Below are 18261 nucleotides of genomic sequence, written 5' to 3' on the forward strand. Positions count from 1 at the left end.
GGATTAGACCATCAGCGTGTTGAATCATCCCACCCTAACCTGTTTCCTGGTTCCTTTCTCTCTCTCCCACCCCTTAGATCTTCCACATGACCTATGACCTAGCCAGCGCCATGGTGAGGATAGTCAACCTGATCGGCATGATGCTGCTGCTGTGTCACTGGGACGGCTGCCTGCAGTTCCTGGTGCCCATGCTGCAGGACTTCCCCGCCGACTGCTGGGTATCCAAAAATAAGATGGTGGTAAGTGCTTCTCCTGCACTGAGACCTCCTGCCTCTTTGAATCAGATTATGCCCTGTCTTATCTCCTCTGTCAGCTTCAGTAATTACTGTACTAAAACCCTTTAGTATCTTGGCAAAGATTGCCTCACATATCTGTCATTATAAGCCCTAAATCAAATCTATTTATCTGCTATGTTTGCCCACATGTATTCAATGTGATGATTATTTATTATTTATTTGGAGCTCCAAAAATCTGTCCATATTTTTTTTTTTTTAAAGATAATTTTTATGGCATTTTAGGCCTTTATTTGCATAGGACAGCTTAGACTTGAAAGGGGAGAGAGAGGGCGAAAGACATGCAGCAAAGGGCCGCAGCTTGGAGTCAAACCCGCAGCTGCTGCTTCGAGGAGTAAACCTCTATATATGGGCGCCCACTCTACCAGGTGAGCCAAGCAGGCGCCCAAATCTGTCCATATTTTGAAAGGAGAGAGACACTGAGGCTGCACAGGGAACATTGGTTTTCTAAGGACAGATGGCCCTCATTCAATATTGGTTGAATATTGACAGTTTCCAGTGAGCACTCATGCTGTGATTAAATTTTGCTGTATTGTTAAAACAGCTGCTGGAGTAGAGTCTCTGTTAAAGCCTGATTCATAATAGAGTTATCTTTTATTTGCTTATGGAGGCGGACTGTGTCACACCTGATGTGCGACTCTGATTCACCTGCAGCTGATGGCCCTCATGCTAAATGAGCATGGGTGTAGTTCCAAAGGAATCAGAGTTATTGACAGGTTTTGCGGTGGAGCTCTCAATAGGGATCGATCTGTCATCAGTGAATGGATCTCTTTTCAGTACAACATACCAAACAAAATATGTTTAACCCTTAAAGTAACTACAAGGAACTTTCATTTTGTGTCGATTTTGACTGCCCGTGGGGACAAAAGCGGTCGTGTTTCCATGAGCACCATTGTCCCGTGTCGTAAAGATGATGCAATGTATTTCATACAAAAAATATACTTATTATATACCTGTCTCGGAGGAATATGAGTGCCAATTCAGGATACGTTTTGAATCCTTTCAAATTGCGCAATTCTCTCCATCTGTTGAAAGATAAACATGGTTGACTCGTGTTTTCGCCCATGCTCTATCACTGTCCCTTTAAGCTTTTTATTGTTCTTTGGTCAATTTTTTGTTTTTGCTGATCCTGCCCCAGTATGAGAAGGTCAAAAATAAAATTCTCAACAGAAAAATCTCCTCCTGCTTCCTTTTAACTGGCTAACATACTACTCACTGTGAAACTTTGCCAAGGAAAATGGAAACGTAAGCTCTAATGCGCTGTAAATTGTTTCATCTGATTTCGCAGTGAACTGAACCCGGGGACAGGCTTTAAAAATAACTATATACAAATTTAGAATGTTTCATAACCTGTTAAAAACTCCTTGTAGTTGCTTTAAGGAATGCGGCCGAAAGGAGTAGTTCCCTTATTGACAGCTTTTCAATATACATGTCTATGTACATGCCAATAGGGCAATGTTTGAGATAGAATAAAAGCTTCCTGCATTGTATTAGTTTATTGGTGACATTTCGAACCAAGCAGGTGTTCCTCTTTAATTTAGTGCATGCAGCTCTTTGGTTTCCATCGAATGATCACAGCCATTCTCTGTCACAATACTCTTTGTTGAAAAATACACAATGTCATATTCATTCGAGTTTAATACTTATAATACAGGCTAAAATGACTTTTTGAAGTAATTATTCATAATTAAAGTCGCAGACAGACTACTACATTTATTAAAAGAAAGACAACAGATTAAATTGTGGTAACAAAACAACAAATTCAAGGAAGCCTACTTTGAGTTGCACATAAACCAGCTTCGAGTAAGCTGTATGTTCAGCTCTCCGTGCCAGAACAGATGTCACATGAGTAGTTACATCGCTCAAGGTATGATGCATTTGGTTCATCATGCCTCACTGCCTCCCTGACATGCTCACTTGTTATATTTAATCATAAGAAAAGACAGATGTTGCAAACCACTGTCCCTTGAGATGTTTCACACATTAGCTAATTCTAGCTCGTTTGCCATACCTGTCCATGCAGAGATACAGCGTCAGTACTGGGGAACAAACCTTCCACTTTAACCAACCACTTTGTCTTTCAGTTATCTGGATTAATATGGATTAAAACAAAATCCAGACTTCTATGTTGCATGTGGTGACATCCAAACCGTGACCATTTCCTCTTCCATTTTTTAAAATTGATATTCCCTTTACCACCATTAAAGATGCATTTTACTACTAGCTCAATATGCGTAAAGCCACATTGTAAAGGGATTATATTTTAAATTACATAAGGCTGAACTGTCAGGCAACATTGTGTTAACTGTGGCTCATCATCAAGGTACAGTACAGTACAGTATGCATGGATTAAGATTGGATTTGATGTATTTTACTGCAGCAGTGAAAGCAATATTAGTTTCATTCTGAAAAGCATATGGCATGTGAACTTTAAATACATTACATATGCAGAAATAATACTGTATGATACACAATGTCACAACAAAGAAAGGCAGTCCTGCAGAGCAATATGAGAGAAAAAAATATACCTACTTTTACTTCCATTAAAACCTAAAAATCCAGTTTTCTTATCCATTTTCTTGAATACCTCCATCTCAGCTGCTCTGGAATATGGGCTTATATAGCAAAAGCCTTGTCACCATGTGATTTCATGCAGTCCTGACTAGATTATATTTAGGCGTTTTCTGCTCCTCGTGTTAACAGCTCAGAGTCGTGTTTCTAAAACTTCTACAGAGGTTGCACTGGCTGCCTCCTCAGATTTCTGCACCCACAAACAGCCCTTTGCATCTAGGAGTGCGGAGGCCCTGAGATGTGAGGAGAAACACTTATAATGTACTTAGTTTAAAATCCCATGTGAGGGATGTAGCCTCTCATTAACATCAAAATGGAGTTTGTTTTGTTTCACACAGTAAACGCTGTCTAATTAATTGCATTACGTAGAAAAATGGCTCTCAATGTGACAGAATAACAAATATATCTTTCTGAATTAATTCAAGCCTAGCGGGCAGGCACCTCTCTGATGGAAAACTCCCCATGTTTTGCTCACATTACCTGCTAGACAAAGAGTTTGTCACTCAGTTGGTTTGGTCCTGATTAGAATCATTAGGAGACATTTGTTGTCTTCTTTTACAGTAGCTGTCCCATTATCTTGCTGGGTCATCGCTCCTTACCTTTTCAGGAGGGCACTAATAAAATTGCTATCTCTCTCTGCTTTTACCGCTCTGGAAATTAGTTTGAAAGCAATTTGGACATGTCACCCCCAGGAGAGAGTTGATATTGATTTGCCATGAACTACCACCGGGATCTAAAGGAAAAGGGGCAATTTATCTACAAATGAGAAAACTCACAGAGAAATGTTCTAAATAGCTGACCTACTTTCCGTCATGCAAGCCTCTAGTGTCTCATGCTCCATCCGCCAATTCTCAGGGCTCTGTTTTAGGCTCTTGCCCAAATGTCTGCTTGCTCCAAATGTTTGCATATTGAAAACTATGTTTTGCCCTGCCAGCTGCTCCGTATTGAACCCAGGCTGCCTGAAGTGGACGTCTGCTATTAGTTTTGTCTTAAGTAATTAGATGTGTGCCTGTATTTGTGTGAGCTGTCAGGGTGCTCATTGACCTTTAATTTGCCATCAACGCCCATATGAGAGAGAGAGAGAGAGAGAGAGAGATATAGATAGAGAGAGATAGAACAAGATAGAACGATAAAGTGTTCCAGTATACTCACCCTGACTAACCCCATCTCCTCTGTTTCATCCAGAATGACACATGGGGACAGCAGTACTCCTACGCACTTTTCAAAGCTATGAGCCACATGCTGTGTATTGGGTATGGCATGTACCCCCCGGTGGGCATGACAGACGTGTGGCTGACCATCCTCAGCATGATTGTGGGCGCTACCTGCTACGCCATGTTTGTGGGCCACGCCACCGCACTAATCCAATCCCTCGACTCATCTCGACGGCAGTACCAGGAGAAGGTGAGTGAAGATGACTTGTTGACCGCTGTGTTGCTTTGATTTTTTTGTTTAGAGAGGACAGTGGTGGTAAGGCTCTTCCTCACTTTAAGGCTTGGTGTTATTTTGTTGTTTAATGTAGCAGTTCACCCCAAAATTGAATTCCCTTAATGTTTTTGCAGCCACTAAACCCACAATCACATCTAGATGTTGCAGTTCCATCATAACTCTTCCCAAAAAGGGAAAACAATCATCATCAGAGTCCTCTTAACCAAATTCTGGAAGGAAGAAGGCATTTGGAGATGCATGGGTGCCGACTTTTTTTCTTTGGCTGAATGGGTTTTTGCGGTGGAACTATCCGCACAGAGGCAGGAACCCCAGCCTCCCCAGTTCAGGGAAAGGAAAGTCCTGACAGCTGGCTGTGAAGGCCGAGCCGTGTTCCACGGTGCCATGCCCTCTGTGGGCCGGGCGTGGGCGATAATGAGCTGAGCTGCGAGGCTGACACATTGCCCACTGTCTGTGGCGAGGAGGAGACGGGAGAGAATGACCTGCAGGGAATGGAGGCAGAGGCTCCAGAGAGCCCACCTGAATTAAAGAGGGAGAGTGAAAAAGGGCAGAGTAGAAGAATCAGGCAGACAAGCAGAAGAACAGATTAGCTGACGTAATGGGTGTAATCTTCAAAAGAAGAAAAAGGGCACTGGATAAAATAACACCTGACATATCTTGGGGTGAGTAACAAAGAGACTATTTTTCCGCCAGATTCTCACCAGCTAAAAAGTTGAAAAATCTAAAAAGTAAAACATGCGTGTAGGTACATGACTAATGCTGCAGGACTGAGTAGCTGTTTAATGAAAGGGGAGCAAACCATCTCCCCGCTCAGCACTCTCCACTCGTCTGCTGCTCTGCCTTTGAGATGTCTTCCTGCCAAGTAGACTGAACAGCTAGCCTGTTTCAGCACCAGTCAGCATGTGGTACCAAAGTCATTTGCTGCTGTTTCTGGGATCATCCCCTAAGGCCCCTTAAGAATCCCCCAGCCAGGTAAAAAGGCTCCCCCCCCCCCCCCCCCCTCTTCCTTGCTTATCGGGGTTAGTTCCTTCAAAGACATAAACCTTTTTGTCATTGGCCCTCGCAACGGTTGTGTGACAATGGGATCTGCTTCCCGGAGATTTCACTCTGCTTTTCCTTGTTAGACTAATACCATAATCCACGCACTCAAGAAGTGGACAATCCATTGGTCAATCCCTGGAGTTTTGAGAAGACAGGTGGCTGCTTTCAGATGGCCATTGGGCTGCCATGACATGGACAGCTGTCCCTGTCTGCTGGGACTCAGCCTGGAGAGAAATCTGCTAACTGAGACACTCACCACCACAGGAGCCATCATACACCAAGTTATTATACACACCTGTCTGTCAGACTGAGTGATTCTATGCTGTCTCATTTGAAGTACGGTGCGATGCTCTGTGTTACAATCTTAAAGAGTCACATCTCTTAAATCAACTGTGCTAAGATGCAATGGAAGGGCATTTGTTCTTTGCAGGTGGCCTTACTGCTAATGGGCCTTTAATAAACCATGCACAATGTAAGGATGGCAATAAGACAGAAATTAGGTAATTTTAAAATAGATGATGATAACAAACAGTGATGCAATCCACAGCAAATATATTTATTTAAAAAGAACAGGGATATGGCACACATTTGGTATCAAGGCACTCTGCATCAGGTCCACTGCTTTGAAATACCAAATAGAAAACCTGTTCAAAGAAAATAAATCTCTTTATTTGCATGATGTATGGTGGGTACTTTAAATAGTAGTATACGCATTTATATTAATCTGTGCTCTCCTGTCAGGGCACTTTTATGAGTGTTATTGAACTCACAAACTCAGTCTCAGAGTGGGTACTCAAAGTACAAGGACACTGAGAAGCTTTAATTCTCATCAAAAACCAGCGTGTATTTGTAAGATAGTATATGATACAGGGTTGCACAAAGTGGTTGTTCGTGTTTTTAGTATGTCATTAAAAAATAAAGAGGAAAAAAACACTTTCAACTATTGTTAGTAAAGCTCTGCCATAAAAAGTATTTTTCATCTTGGTCCCACCACCTTGGTTTCTAAACAACATTGCGGTGTTTAGAGACACTTTTAATACTTCATTTGGCACATAGCTCGTGTTGTAAATTACAGACTGTGAAATATGAATAATTAGACATTTTGACTCTTTAGTAAATGCTGGAAAAGCCACCAGTTTCCTTTCTGTTGGCAAGCTGAAATGGATCTCTGTAGTTTAAAGTTTGGAGTTTTTTTTGTGTTCGGAAGCCAAATATGCCCATGTTGATATTCAAAAGACGCTGTCAGCAGCACTAAAAAAACTGCATGATTTGCATACACCCCCAGTCTGTGAAGTAGCATGAATTGTGACTTACATATCTGTAATGTAGACACTATGCAGCCCCAGAAATCACTGGCATGTGTTTGGCTAGTCAATTCAATTCAATTCAATTTATTTATAGTATCAAATCATAACAAGATTTATCTCAAGACACTTTACAGATAGAGTAGGTCTAGACCACACTCTGTAATTTACAAAGACCCAACAATTCCAGTAATTCCCCAAAGAGCAAGCATTTAGTGCTTATTGCACAGTAATCACAACATTCAAATGTGGATAGGAGTATAAATAAAAATGAGCATTAGCTATTAGCTGTATTATTGTTTCGTTGTGTATTGCATTTGACCCAAGCCAGCTAGTAGGTAGACACCGAAAAATTCACACCCACTACTGTCACAGTAGTAGATACTGATTCTGATTCTGACTACTGTCAGTTAGTGAAAGAACTGAAAAAGTGGATAAATGTTGAGCTGTGCAGCAACATTCCCATATTAAAATGCCTCATGCTGGTTTTGATGAGACAAGCTCTGCATTCATCCACTGTAAATGAGCTGTAAAAAGACTATGTGAGTATGTATGGGCCGAGATGCGAGGCCATCTGTCCAGTTGGCATGCAGAGGTGATGTCTAGGTAACGGTTACATTTAGATGGTAAACAAATGAGTGGAAACCCCACTGGGGGACTGTGATGAAGAAAATCAGTCTATGAAAGAATCTCAGAAGATTACAGACGAGAAATAGGAAAGGAGGGAGAAAAAGAAAAAAAGCTCTGCCCTCAAATATGGTGAAAATTATCATCACAAAGCCTCGGTATAATCTTTTTTGAATAGAATTCTAATACAATATGGCACCATGTGTTAAATGCCTGGGCTGTCAGAAGCTAGCAAGCAGACTTAATATAGCTCTTAAAGAGGAATCAGGCTGCCTGTTAACGGTTACACAGAGTAGAGAGCCCAACAATCACACTAAAGACTAGCTGCTGAAGTATGGCTCACTGAGAAGAAAAATAGCTTCATTAGATTAATTACTAAAAATATATGCCAGTCTTTGGTTATGTGTTAACAGAGCCTGTGGGTGCAGAATATTAAAGCCTGTGCATTTTCTACCTGTTTGCAGCTCAATTAGTTGCGGATGTATCTGACTGCATGGGTTACGTTGGGTCCATATTAGATCTGAATGGAAAAGAGAGAGGTTGGAGAGAGAGCTGGACATGGTGTAAGCTTTTCTTCACCCATTTTCTTCTGACACCCATGTCCTGGAGGTGCAGAGTAGTCACTTTCAAGTAGTGACACACGCTGCTGAAGTATGTTTATTTGAAGTCTTTACTCCCTCCCTGCTAGTTGAGTTGAATTCAATTGTACTAAGTGGTACTCTGACATGGACAATTTTGATTTTGAATATAGATTTTCAAATTAAAAGATCATAAATAAAATGGGCAAATAGTGAAAAATGTCCCGACATAAAATATTCACATTGACTGTTGTGTCCAAATGACAATTTACAATGTTAAACAGAAAAATCAGCAAGTATCATCATTTGAAAATCTGAAAGCATTTATTGTTTGGCATTTGTTGCTTGATAAATGACTTAAACAATTAGCCGAAATGTCAAATGAACTAAACGGTTATTCTATAAATTGTTTCAGCATTGGATATCTATTAGTAAAATATGACAGAAGACTTGAGCTGCGAGGTATAACTTTTTTTTCTATAATTTTCTTTACATCAATAGTTTGCTGTACCAACCTTCATTTTATATACGGTAACTGTTTTTACAGGAGGACGTAGTACAGTGCTGTCATTTTTTGTATTTTACTGTACTATAGACTCCTGTAGTATTATAACACCCCAGTAATAGTAGTATTCAATAATCTTTTGGGGTCTCTTTACCCCACATTGAACTCCTGTATTATGCAGTGAGCAGTTTTGCTGCACTACAGACTAAAACATTGTGAGCTGGAATGGGTTAAGCATCTGCCAAATTCCCTGAAGGATTCCGCCCTCTTGTCTTGGGCATGTTGAGAACCATTATCACACAAAGAGAATTACATCTCTCCAGATTGGGGCCACAAGATGGCTGCACAAGTGACTGTGCATACAGGGTATGCCTGCCACTCCAGCTCTCCATAAGCCGCTGCTTATCTGTCACTATGGCCCTCTACAGTGGAAATGTGTACAGTGATGGGGATGGGGACTCCAAAAAAAAGAGATAATCTCATTTATTTGTAGGTCACTTGTGATCCATGTTGTCTTACTTACTTTATATAAGCTCTCTGATCCCTTTGAGCATTTCTCCTCTAAGGTTTTCAAAAGTATATTCTAAACATAATTCAGCATGGCATAACTGAGTGATGTTCTGTTTGTAGTTGGTAGTTAGTGATGAAATCAGGGATGCTCAGGAGGGACTTGAATATGGGTAGCATGTTGTGGCATGCCAGTCCTAAATGGCTTTAGAAGAAAATGGCAATGGGGTGCTGCAGCCCCTCCCCTCTAAGTCTTTCATTAACACATGGCAATTAAACATGGCTCTTTGGGAAATAGTTAATAAGAGGCCCAAAGCTGATTATTTGTGGGTGAAGAGGCTCTAGAAATCTTTTGTTCCCCCACTTCAATCCCCCAAGCAAGACCTTTGGAAATACAGTCAATAGCCATCAGAGGACTATATTGGCACTTATAGAGTCGTCCCTTTCTTTCCAAGATTTGAGAGACATGGATTAATGCTGTCAGGGAACTAGTAAAACATGCAATTTTAGTGTTTTCCTCATTTAGGCTAAATATTCACAGTCATGTCTGTGTTGTCAGTAAAAAAAAGATGTAGGGTTCCTCCAACAATAGCAACAACTTTGTAGTGCCTTGTAAAGGTTAAGTCGTGATTTTCCCATACAATCAACCCAAGGACACAACTGTCAACATGTTGAGCTTAAGTCTGATTCTGCCTTACAGTAAGAGTCATTCTCATTAGTCTGGATCTGACTGATGGCATTAATCTGAACCTTGTTACATTCCCTTTACCTCCTTGTCTGCCACACAACCTTTACTACTGAGTCCAGGAATGTTGACATGCCCCAGAAGTAATATAATAGTATAACCAAAATCAAATAAGTGCAACCGATGTCAATATACTGTATATTTAATAGCACAGTAAATGTATGCTTTCTGCAGCATCTGCAGTGTTCATGTCAAGATTGTCATTCCTCGTAAAGCATCTAATTAGATATGCAGTGGTGTTTGAGAAGAGCAAGCAAATTCCCTTGCTTAAGTAGGCTACGATGCACCATAGTGACCATTAATCAGTTACACTCTCTTAACTAACTATGGCCTAATTACATCCCTATTAACCCAGCTCTAAATGATCAATACATGCTACATACTTACTCCCCTTAGCAATTAAGAAGGTGACTTAGCAGACTTGGTTAACCTACAGATGGATTGCTGATGCATCCCCACGCGTGATTATTCTAGTGGTGTAAATTAAGAGGTGTCCCGAGTTCACTAGATAAGCGTATATAGTATTTATGCCGTACTGAAAAAGCTTTTATTGCAGACTTTATGCAATGAAAACAAGAGTCACCAGCCATGCTAGCAGCTCAGTGAGGCTGTGTCTAGGCTAGGGTGACCAGATTTCCTTGAACTAAAACCGGGACACTTTGCACGTGACCGTAGTGCTCGTGCACGCACACAAGGCTAGTGTGCCAGCCCAGGTCAGACATAGACACAGACAGATTAGACACAATTTTGCCAACAGCACACGTAGGCCTACTGCTCACAACATAATGGGGTATCTCAGTTAATATTCATGAATGTTCTTGGTATGTAGCCTACATATCTAAGAAATAATATTAAAAAACATTGAGTGAGTTTCGTGTGGGACCAACTTTATTTTTCAGAATTAAAGCATTCTTTTGGAAAATGCACCCCCTGAACTTGTGAAAAACTTTCTGAAAAGATATTTTTCATTGCGTAGCAATGATTTGGAACTGCTGCCACAGGCTTGAACTAAAGTTATGGTAACACTTTACGGTAAGGGTACATGAATTATGAATTCATGCATGAATTAATTCATGATTTGTGCATTACTTCATTCCTTTATATCTTATGAATTGACATGAGTTCATAGGTTCGTAGCATTAGGTAAGGTGGGTACATCATTATACACAAGTTGTGTTCAAATCAGAATTTGCGCAGTAATGACCACATTTCTTTGCAGAAAAATAAATGTCATGATCATGCTTAATAAATCATAATGATGTGCCCACCTACCTAATGCTTTAGTTGTGTTGTTCATGTATGAGGTCACGAATGACAGACTATGAACACGTCAATTCCTGATAATTCATGGGATATTAAGGAATGCAGTAATACATAAATCATTAATTACATAATGCATAATAATACATAAATTAATTCATGCATGAATTCATGATAATTTGTGTACCCTTACCGTAAAGTGTTACCAGTGTTTTCTAACCAACAACACAAACACAAATGTAATCTCATTTGATAGAGCAGATAGCTTCCCTATTGGAAACATTCATTCCGTATATTTGTTAGAGGAGTGAATTTGCTCAAGAATCAATTTTTTGGCTGAAAGCCTAATGTGAAATTGCGCACAGGTGTCAGCAAAATTGGTCCATGTGACGAGTAGCGCCTTTAACGTGGGAATGGTCATGCGGTTCGTCTCGTCAGTCCATATGTTGTTCATGAGCGACAGGATCCGCTCAACGGGAGCATTTGTGCCCGGTTAAAACCCTTTCACTGTCTATGGTTAAAACGACACAGACAAGAAGAGGCATTGCAACAATGTTTACAAATATACATTGTAATGCTGGCTGCACAGATTATGCAGACGCAGACCGCTACGATTGACTGACACACACACACACACACACACACACACACACACACATTGTTAAAATCATACGTTGGACGCTTTATTAGTCTTTCTACATGGGTTTAGTTAATGATCGGGCTATAATAAGACCACGTCGGCTATGTAATTGCTGACAATTTCATAGTGGTTGGTGTAAACCGTGACATTTTAGCGTCCCGACAGGCTTTTGTTGGGACTGTCCCGGTCAAACCGGGACATCTGGTCACCCTAGTCTAGGCACAAAGGTGCTTTTAGCTAAATGCTAAGATCACAATGACAGTGTTAAAATGCTGATGTTAAGCAGGTATAATGTGAACCATGTTCTCTGGGTGCAAATATTTAAGATTTCAGTTAGCCTTACTGTATGACCCATACCTTTTGACCATGCAATGCAAGGTTATGGAGTAGGAGACAGATAACATTGGAGAAAAATAAATGTTTAGAAAGTACAATTAAGTGGCTGACATCTCTGTTGGGAAATGACTTATTCATATTTTATTTGGTAAAAATTTGCATCTGCTTGGAGAGCTGCATGAGAGAAAAGGGAATTAGGGAAAAAATGAATAGCGTGATAAAAGGGTAGAGAGACAGAAAGAAAACGAAAAGTACGAATGGGAAAAAGAACAAATAATGGTAATGTAAAGAGTGATCAAAACTAAGAAAGGGAGAGAAAGGATTTGTGAAATGAAATATATAAATGCATGAAGATGCAATTCTGTGTAGCTCAGGGGACAGATTATGCAACTACTGTCATATTGCCAAGGCTGGTAGCTAACATACACACACACACACACACACACACACACACACACACACACACACCGCACACAAAAAAACTCTACTGTAACATACTTATAAGACTTAAGTACAGTAAGGTAGACACAGTACACAACTTTGACTTCAATGGTTGTTTCATTTGAAGAACAGAACATGTTGAATAATTCAGCATTTCATTGTGTCACTGCCTTTTATTATGCTAGAAATTTTAAATATCACCAAAATTCATCATCAAAAGCTAAACATTGCAGTTTTAAAACCAATAAAAACTGGATGGAAGATTGTCAAACTCTACTTCGACTTATTTGCTGCCTTGCCCAAAGTTTGATACCATTCTCGGTTATGCCAGATGTATGCATCTTTTAATCTAGTGATTTGGCGGATTCCCCAAAATGTCTTAAGTAAAGCAAGTAAGAAAGAAAGAATCAATCCTCTGGTTCTCATCAGCTACTCCAACATTTTGAACTGCCCCCCTGCTTCCTGAACCCCCTGGTTTTCAGAGTGCAGCTGTTGGTGGAATGATTACCTCCTTAATGCTGACTATGATTTGATTTAGCCAAGTAGAGCAGGGGAGCAGGGATCTTCCTGGTGGTAGTGTGATGGTGGCTGTGCAGCAATAAGATAATTTCTCATCACAGGTGGTGTTATCAGCCCAATCGCAGAATTCCCCCCCATGGTCGGTGTCTTTACGTCCCTGTCGGCTCCTACTTTCAGACTCAGCAGTGATTAGTAAATATGAAATGCCTTTGACTGAGACACGGAGCTACTGTATGTAGTACAGTTGTACTCGTCACAATATAAACGCAATAAGACATTATCTTGCATTTGTTCACTTGACTGATGCCCTTTCATGCTGGGAGAATCAAATTGGAACATGCCGCAAAGCTGAGGATAAATGGTTGTTTTTTTATGAATGTAAAAAAAAAAAAAAGGGTTGAAAGACATTCTGAAGGAGATGATATTCCACGCCTTTGAAACAGGGCGCCATGCTGTGGCATGTCTGATGCAGGAGACACAAAGACATTAGACAAAATGCAGAATGTGGGTTAAACCTGTCGTCTTCACCCTGGCATCACTCGCAGACAAGCCATCTTCACTGCAATACTCTGCAGCCAATGGGACTGCAGAGGGAGGTGTCGGTGATTGTTTTCTAGAGCTTTCTGTCTTTTGAAGTAGAGGAGCAAAACTTCTTGGTGCAAGGCTTCTATTCATCATCATGGATTCAATGGATTGTGTGGATAAAGCCCCAAACCCTTTCCCCATGACAGAACTCATGCATCTTTCCACAGACGCAGCGAGAACGGATATGTAAACAACTTATTCTTGCTTCTGCAAATATTTAACTTTACACAGCATCGACACACAAATTTCAAATATTTAACTTTCCTAAGAGGTGAGCGTATATTTCAAGGAGTCTTTACCATATGAGCAACTTGTTAGCGTTAGACATACAGTAGTCTATATCCTTGACGTTCCACTTCCAGGATTGTTCCGCTGCCGCCGGAAATTCCGCCGGATGCATGTATTTTCACCGATGTCCGTTTCCTTCCGCTTTCTTTGTGTTGGAATTTCAAACTCTGGTGTATTTCTGAGGACTATGGTTACCTGCTCCTCAGATCTCTGCAGGGTAAATTGAGACAGCTAGCTAGACTATCTGTCAAATCTGAGTTTTCTCTATATTACAGTGGCTCCGTGCGGAGCTTAGTACCGCCCATGACGATTGTGATTGGTTTAAAGAAATGCCAATAAACCAGAGCACGTGAGAGTGAGACTAGACATACAGTATGATAGTTAAACTAATCTGCCTTATCTGCAGCATTTCTTGTTGTAGCCTGTGTGTGCACCTTTTTTTCATACAGTATGCACAAATTATACACTTCCAGATATATATATATAGACCTTGTAGTGTTTTCTCATTGTCTTTGTGCAGCTAACAATGCCTTACAAATCATGATTACAAGCTGGGGCATACAACAGTTTACAGTCAACTGGTCACAGTTGAGGGAGCTGTATCATCTAAATGCACAGACTGACTCCAGACTGCTTTCTTTGTCTGTGAGGGACTCGAAAGGCTCTGGTCAAACACAACTAAAATCCATCTGCATTTGGCAAAGAGGGGAGAAAAAAGGGCACATCGCACAACTAAGTATTGTAGAGGCTTACAAACACACTGCAGGGTGTCAGTGGGTTGTTGGCATCTGATCAGACCCATTTCAAAGTGGTTATACAGTAGTTTAGTCCGCCTGCCCTGCATGTTTTATAACACTGGATTACAATCCTCGTAAGTGTTTCTTTCCAAATCTACTCGCACCTCTTGGTTTTCAGGGAGCCTGACCGGTTTAATGCTTTCACAAAAAAACCCAATTTGACTTGCATGAGACAGCTGCCATTATTTACTGTGCCACATTTCAAAAAGGTTGGCCTTTTGATGATATCCTGCAAGATTAGGGGTGACTAGGGTAGTAGAGTGGGATAACAAAGTGAGCGACATCTGTGGTCAGCCATGTCACTGAGTAGTAAGGCTGTTGGCAGCATAGAAATGGTGATCAAAGAGCACCTCCAATGTCGCCCTATGAATGGTTAATTTCTTTCTTTTTTCTTCTTCTTTTGCTTTTACTGAGGGTCAAAGATTCTACCTGTTATTAGGTGCTCTCAGTGTGCTTTGATCTGCATTTCTACTATACTATAGCATCAATGAAAGGCTATCTATCACATTTGAATGCTTTTATTTTTAACAAGCAACATTACGACTGGAAGATGCAGACTGTTAAACATACAGAAAATACACAAGTGTTTGGTGGTGTACAGTGTTTGAGGAGCCGCAGGGCTTTGTTGTCTTTTTTTCATACTAATTGCACATAATGTATGTATGTGACACCTACAGTACATATTGTGCATGGATGCTTTACAAGATCTAGTTTATTACCAGCATTAGTAAACACTTGACAGTGATCACACCTCTCTCAATTATTCCAATAAATTTAGAGAAGTTGTGATAGTTAAAATAATGTTGAATGTGCTTTCAACCAATATGGTGTTAGTACATTATGTCAGATTGCTTTCTGTCTTTTGAGAGACAGACAAATTGTAAGAGGCATGTTCAAAGACTGGAAAAGTGCTATCTTGTTAGGATTAACCTGCAAGAGCCTGGATGGCCTGTATGTATCCGTCTTCATTTCCTTGTGTGTCTGACCTCAGTGCCAGCTGCTCCCTGTGGCTGTGTATCTGTGCTACAGCACTATGGCCTTTGAGTAACCTGATTGTTGTGTGTCTCTGTGTCCCTGCAGTACAAACAGGTGGAGCAGTACATGTCCTTCCACAAGCTGCCAGCAGATATGAGACAGAGAATCCACGACTACTACGAGCACCGATTCCAGGGCAAGATGTTCGATGAGGAGAGCATCCTGGGAGAGCTGAACGAGCCGCTCCGAGAGGTGGGATGAGTGTTCCTGTCTGGGGATCTTCTGCACATGAGATGCATTCAAAAGCTTGTGTACTGCTTGACATTCCCCTCAGTTCACTTCAGTTCAGTTCTTTTCTTAAGGCCAAATCCCAGCAAGAGTAAAACTGAGAGGAGCTCAGAAAAACAGCTGACATTTTGTTGTTGTTACTTTAATATCCCTCGTGTCTGAAATTGTGACAGGCCAATGCCTTTTGTAAAACGCCAGCTCTTTGCTGCTGTTCTTGGTAACTGCTTTCTCTGTGTGCTTTTGCAGGAAATCGTCAACTTTAACTGTCGAAAGCTGGTGGCGTCCATGCCTCTGTTTGCCAACGCGGACCCCAACTTTGTCACCTCCATGCTCACCAAGCTGAAGTTTGAGGTGTTCCAGCCTGGGGATTATATCATCAGGGAGGGCACCATCGGCCAAAAAATGTACTTCATACAGCACGGGGTTGTCAGCGTACTAACCAAAGGCAATAAAGAGACCAAGCTGTCAGATGGCTCGTACTTTGGAGGTAAGACGAGCTGGCGTTGCACCAGAATCACAAACTCAAAGGTCACATACCCGCACATCTTTCTGTGCAGCTTAAATCTGCTCTGTTTTAATATTAATAGTGCTGTCCTTTGGTAGCTTAAGAGGTTGGCTTGGGTTTTTTATTTGTATTTGTGAGGCATTCGGATAATTCTATTCTGGCTCTGACATTAGCTCGTCGTGAGCATAAAGTGGTATGTTGTGCAGTGCATGTCGCCTCACTTAAAATTCTGCTTCATGGTTTATGCAGTGCTTTTCCCCTAATTCACATCATGAGCTGTCTCTTTAATGTAGGGCAAATTCAAATTAAGAAAACAGTACTTGCTGTAGCACAAATTAAGAAATATGCATTCAAAGGTCAAAGGGTTCAGAAAGCTGTGAAATGACATACTATAGGAATGTTTTAGACTTATGCAATAACCCAGAGTTGTTATGTACTTAACTCGTGTTATGTTCTTAATCAGGGTCAGATAATGTGTATGTCTCTCATAGTACCACAGAGTCTATGACACATATAGGAGACAATGCTGCCATACTGCCCTCACCAAATACCAATTCATTTGCCCAGTGACAGCGTATCATTTAGACTACACTGTTAAGTAATGAGAAATAGTGGCAAAGCGTTTAACAGCACATGACCTGCCTGTGGAAGTTTAATTACGCCTTGCCTGCTCAAGTCCATCTCTATGCCCTCTCTCCAGGGGGTTCCAGAGAAATAATGAAAAGATGGCAGGCAATCTATCTCTACACATGCCAAAACTAATCAACATTTCAAACAACATGGCCCCAGCTCTCTCCAGGGCCATGATGTCTAAAATGTTTTCCCAAATGTTCCCTTCCTTCGGTCCCTCCTTATGGGGTGCCGAATATAAAAGTTCAGTTAAAATTTTTTAGCTGATACATTTTCAACATTTAGCTCACTTTCCTCACATTTAGCGCATTTTCCTCACATTTGAGACAGAAATTATATATATATATATTATATCTAAATGTTATATCTAAATCTAAATCTAAATGTTAAATATATATCTAAATGTTAAATCTAAATGTTATATCTAAATCTAAATCTTAAATATATATCTAAATGGTATATCTAAATCTTAAATATACAGTTGGTACAGTAAATACTGACTACAGTGGAGCTGTTCGACTAATGTTACTGGATTAAAACACATTTTGGTCAGTATTTTGTATTATTGACTTATATCACAGAAATGTCTTAATATTTGTGTGTACTATAATGCCATTGTTTTGTTTGACTCATATCTCCTTGTGTGTTTAATGTTAGTTTGACTCATCCTTCACAAGCAATCTAGCTCACACACTGCAGCCGACATGTCATCTGAACAGGCCTCGCAGCACTGTAACTAGCTAAGTTAGCTAGGTCTCGCAATGCGAGACAGAACAGCAGTAGGCCTGTCACACTATAGCCACATGTAAGTAGTTTTCAATATTTTGGTTACATTACCTATTTTATTAATAGGTAATGTATATATTATGTATATATTAAATCTAAATATATCTAAATCTTAAATATATATCTAAATAGTATATCTAAATCCAAATCTTAAATATATATCTAAATGTTAAATCTAAATGTTATATCTAAATGTGTCGCCAAGTGTAAAGCTAAATATTTAGAAAATATTCAAATCCCCAAGGAAACCACGCCCACTGCGGTGGCTGCACCCAGTGATGCCCCAGCAAGGGGTATCTCTGCTGTAGCCAGTGGGTACTTGGAAAGATTGTGTAGCAGCTTAACTAATTAAAATAATAGTTGAATTATGATTGATTTAAAACAATATATCAGGTAAAACAGCTCAACACATATGTTAAAACATATAGCGAAGTAATCAATGGTAGAAAAAGATAGCTAAAAGTGGCCTACTGACTTAGCTAACAGTTGAAATGATTAGCTAAAAGTAATGGATGACTTTTGAAACATTAACCACACTTCAAGTAAAAGGTCTAGTTAGTAGAATTTCTGACCAAACCAACCTAAATGTTTACA

General features: G+C 40.2%; 1 protein-coding gene across 1 annotated transcript in view; it reads left to right on the top strand.

Annotated features, from left to right (window-relative positions):
- hcn4 (hyperpolarization activated cyclic nucleotide-gated potassium channel 4) overlaps positions 1-18261 on the top strand; it is a 66033-nt gene that overhangs the window by 33857 nt on the left and 13915 nt on the right. The window contains exons 3-6 of the mRNA XM_078258063.1: positions 78-239; positions 4050-4268; positions 15564-15710; positions 15993-16233. Of these exons, the coding sequence (XP_078114189.1) occupies positions 78-239; positions 4050-4268; positions 15564-15710; positions 15993-16233 (769 nt within the window). The remainder of the gene's footprint in view (positions 1-77; positions 240-4049; positions 4269-15563; positions 15711-15992; positions 16234-18261) is intronic.

The sequence above is a fragment of the Sander vitreus genome, chromosome 1, assembly GCF_031162955.1.
Source record: "Sander vitreus isolate 19-12246 chromosome 1, sanVit1, whole genome shotgun sequence".
In the NCBI taxonomy this organism is placed as follows: Eukaryota; Metazoa; Chordata; class Actinopteri; order Perciformes; family Percidae; genus Sander; species Sander vitreus.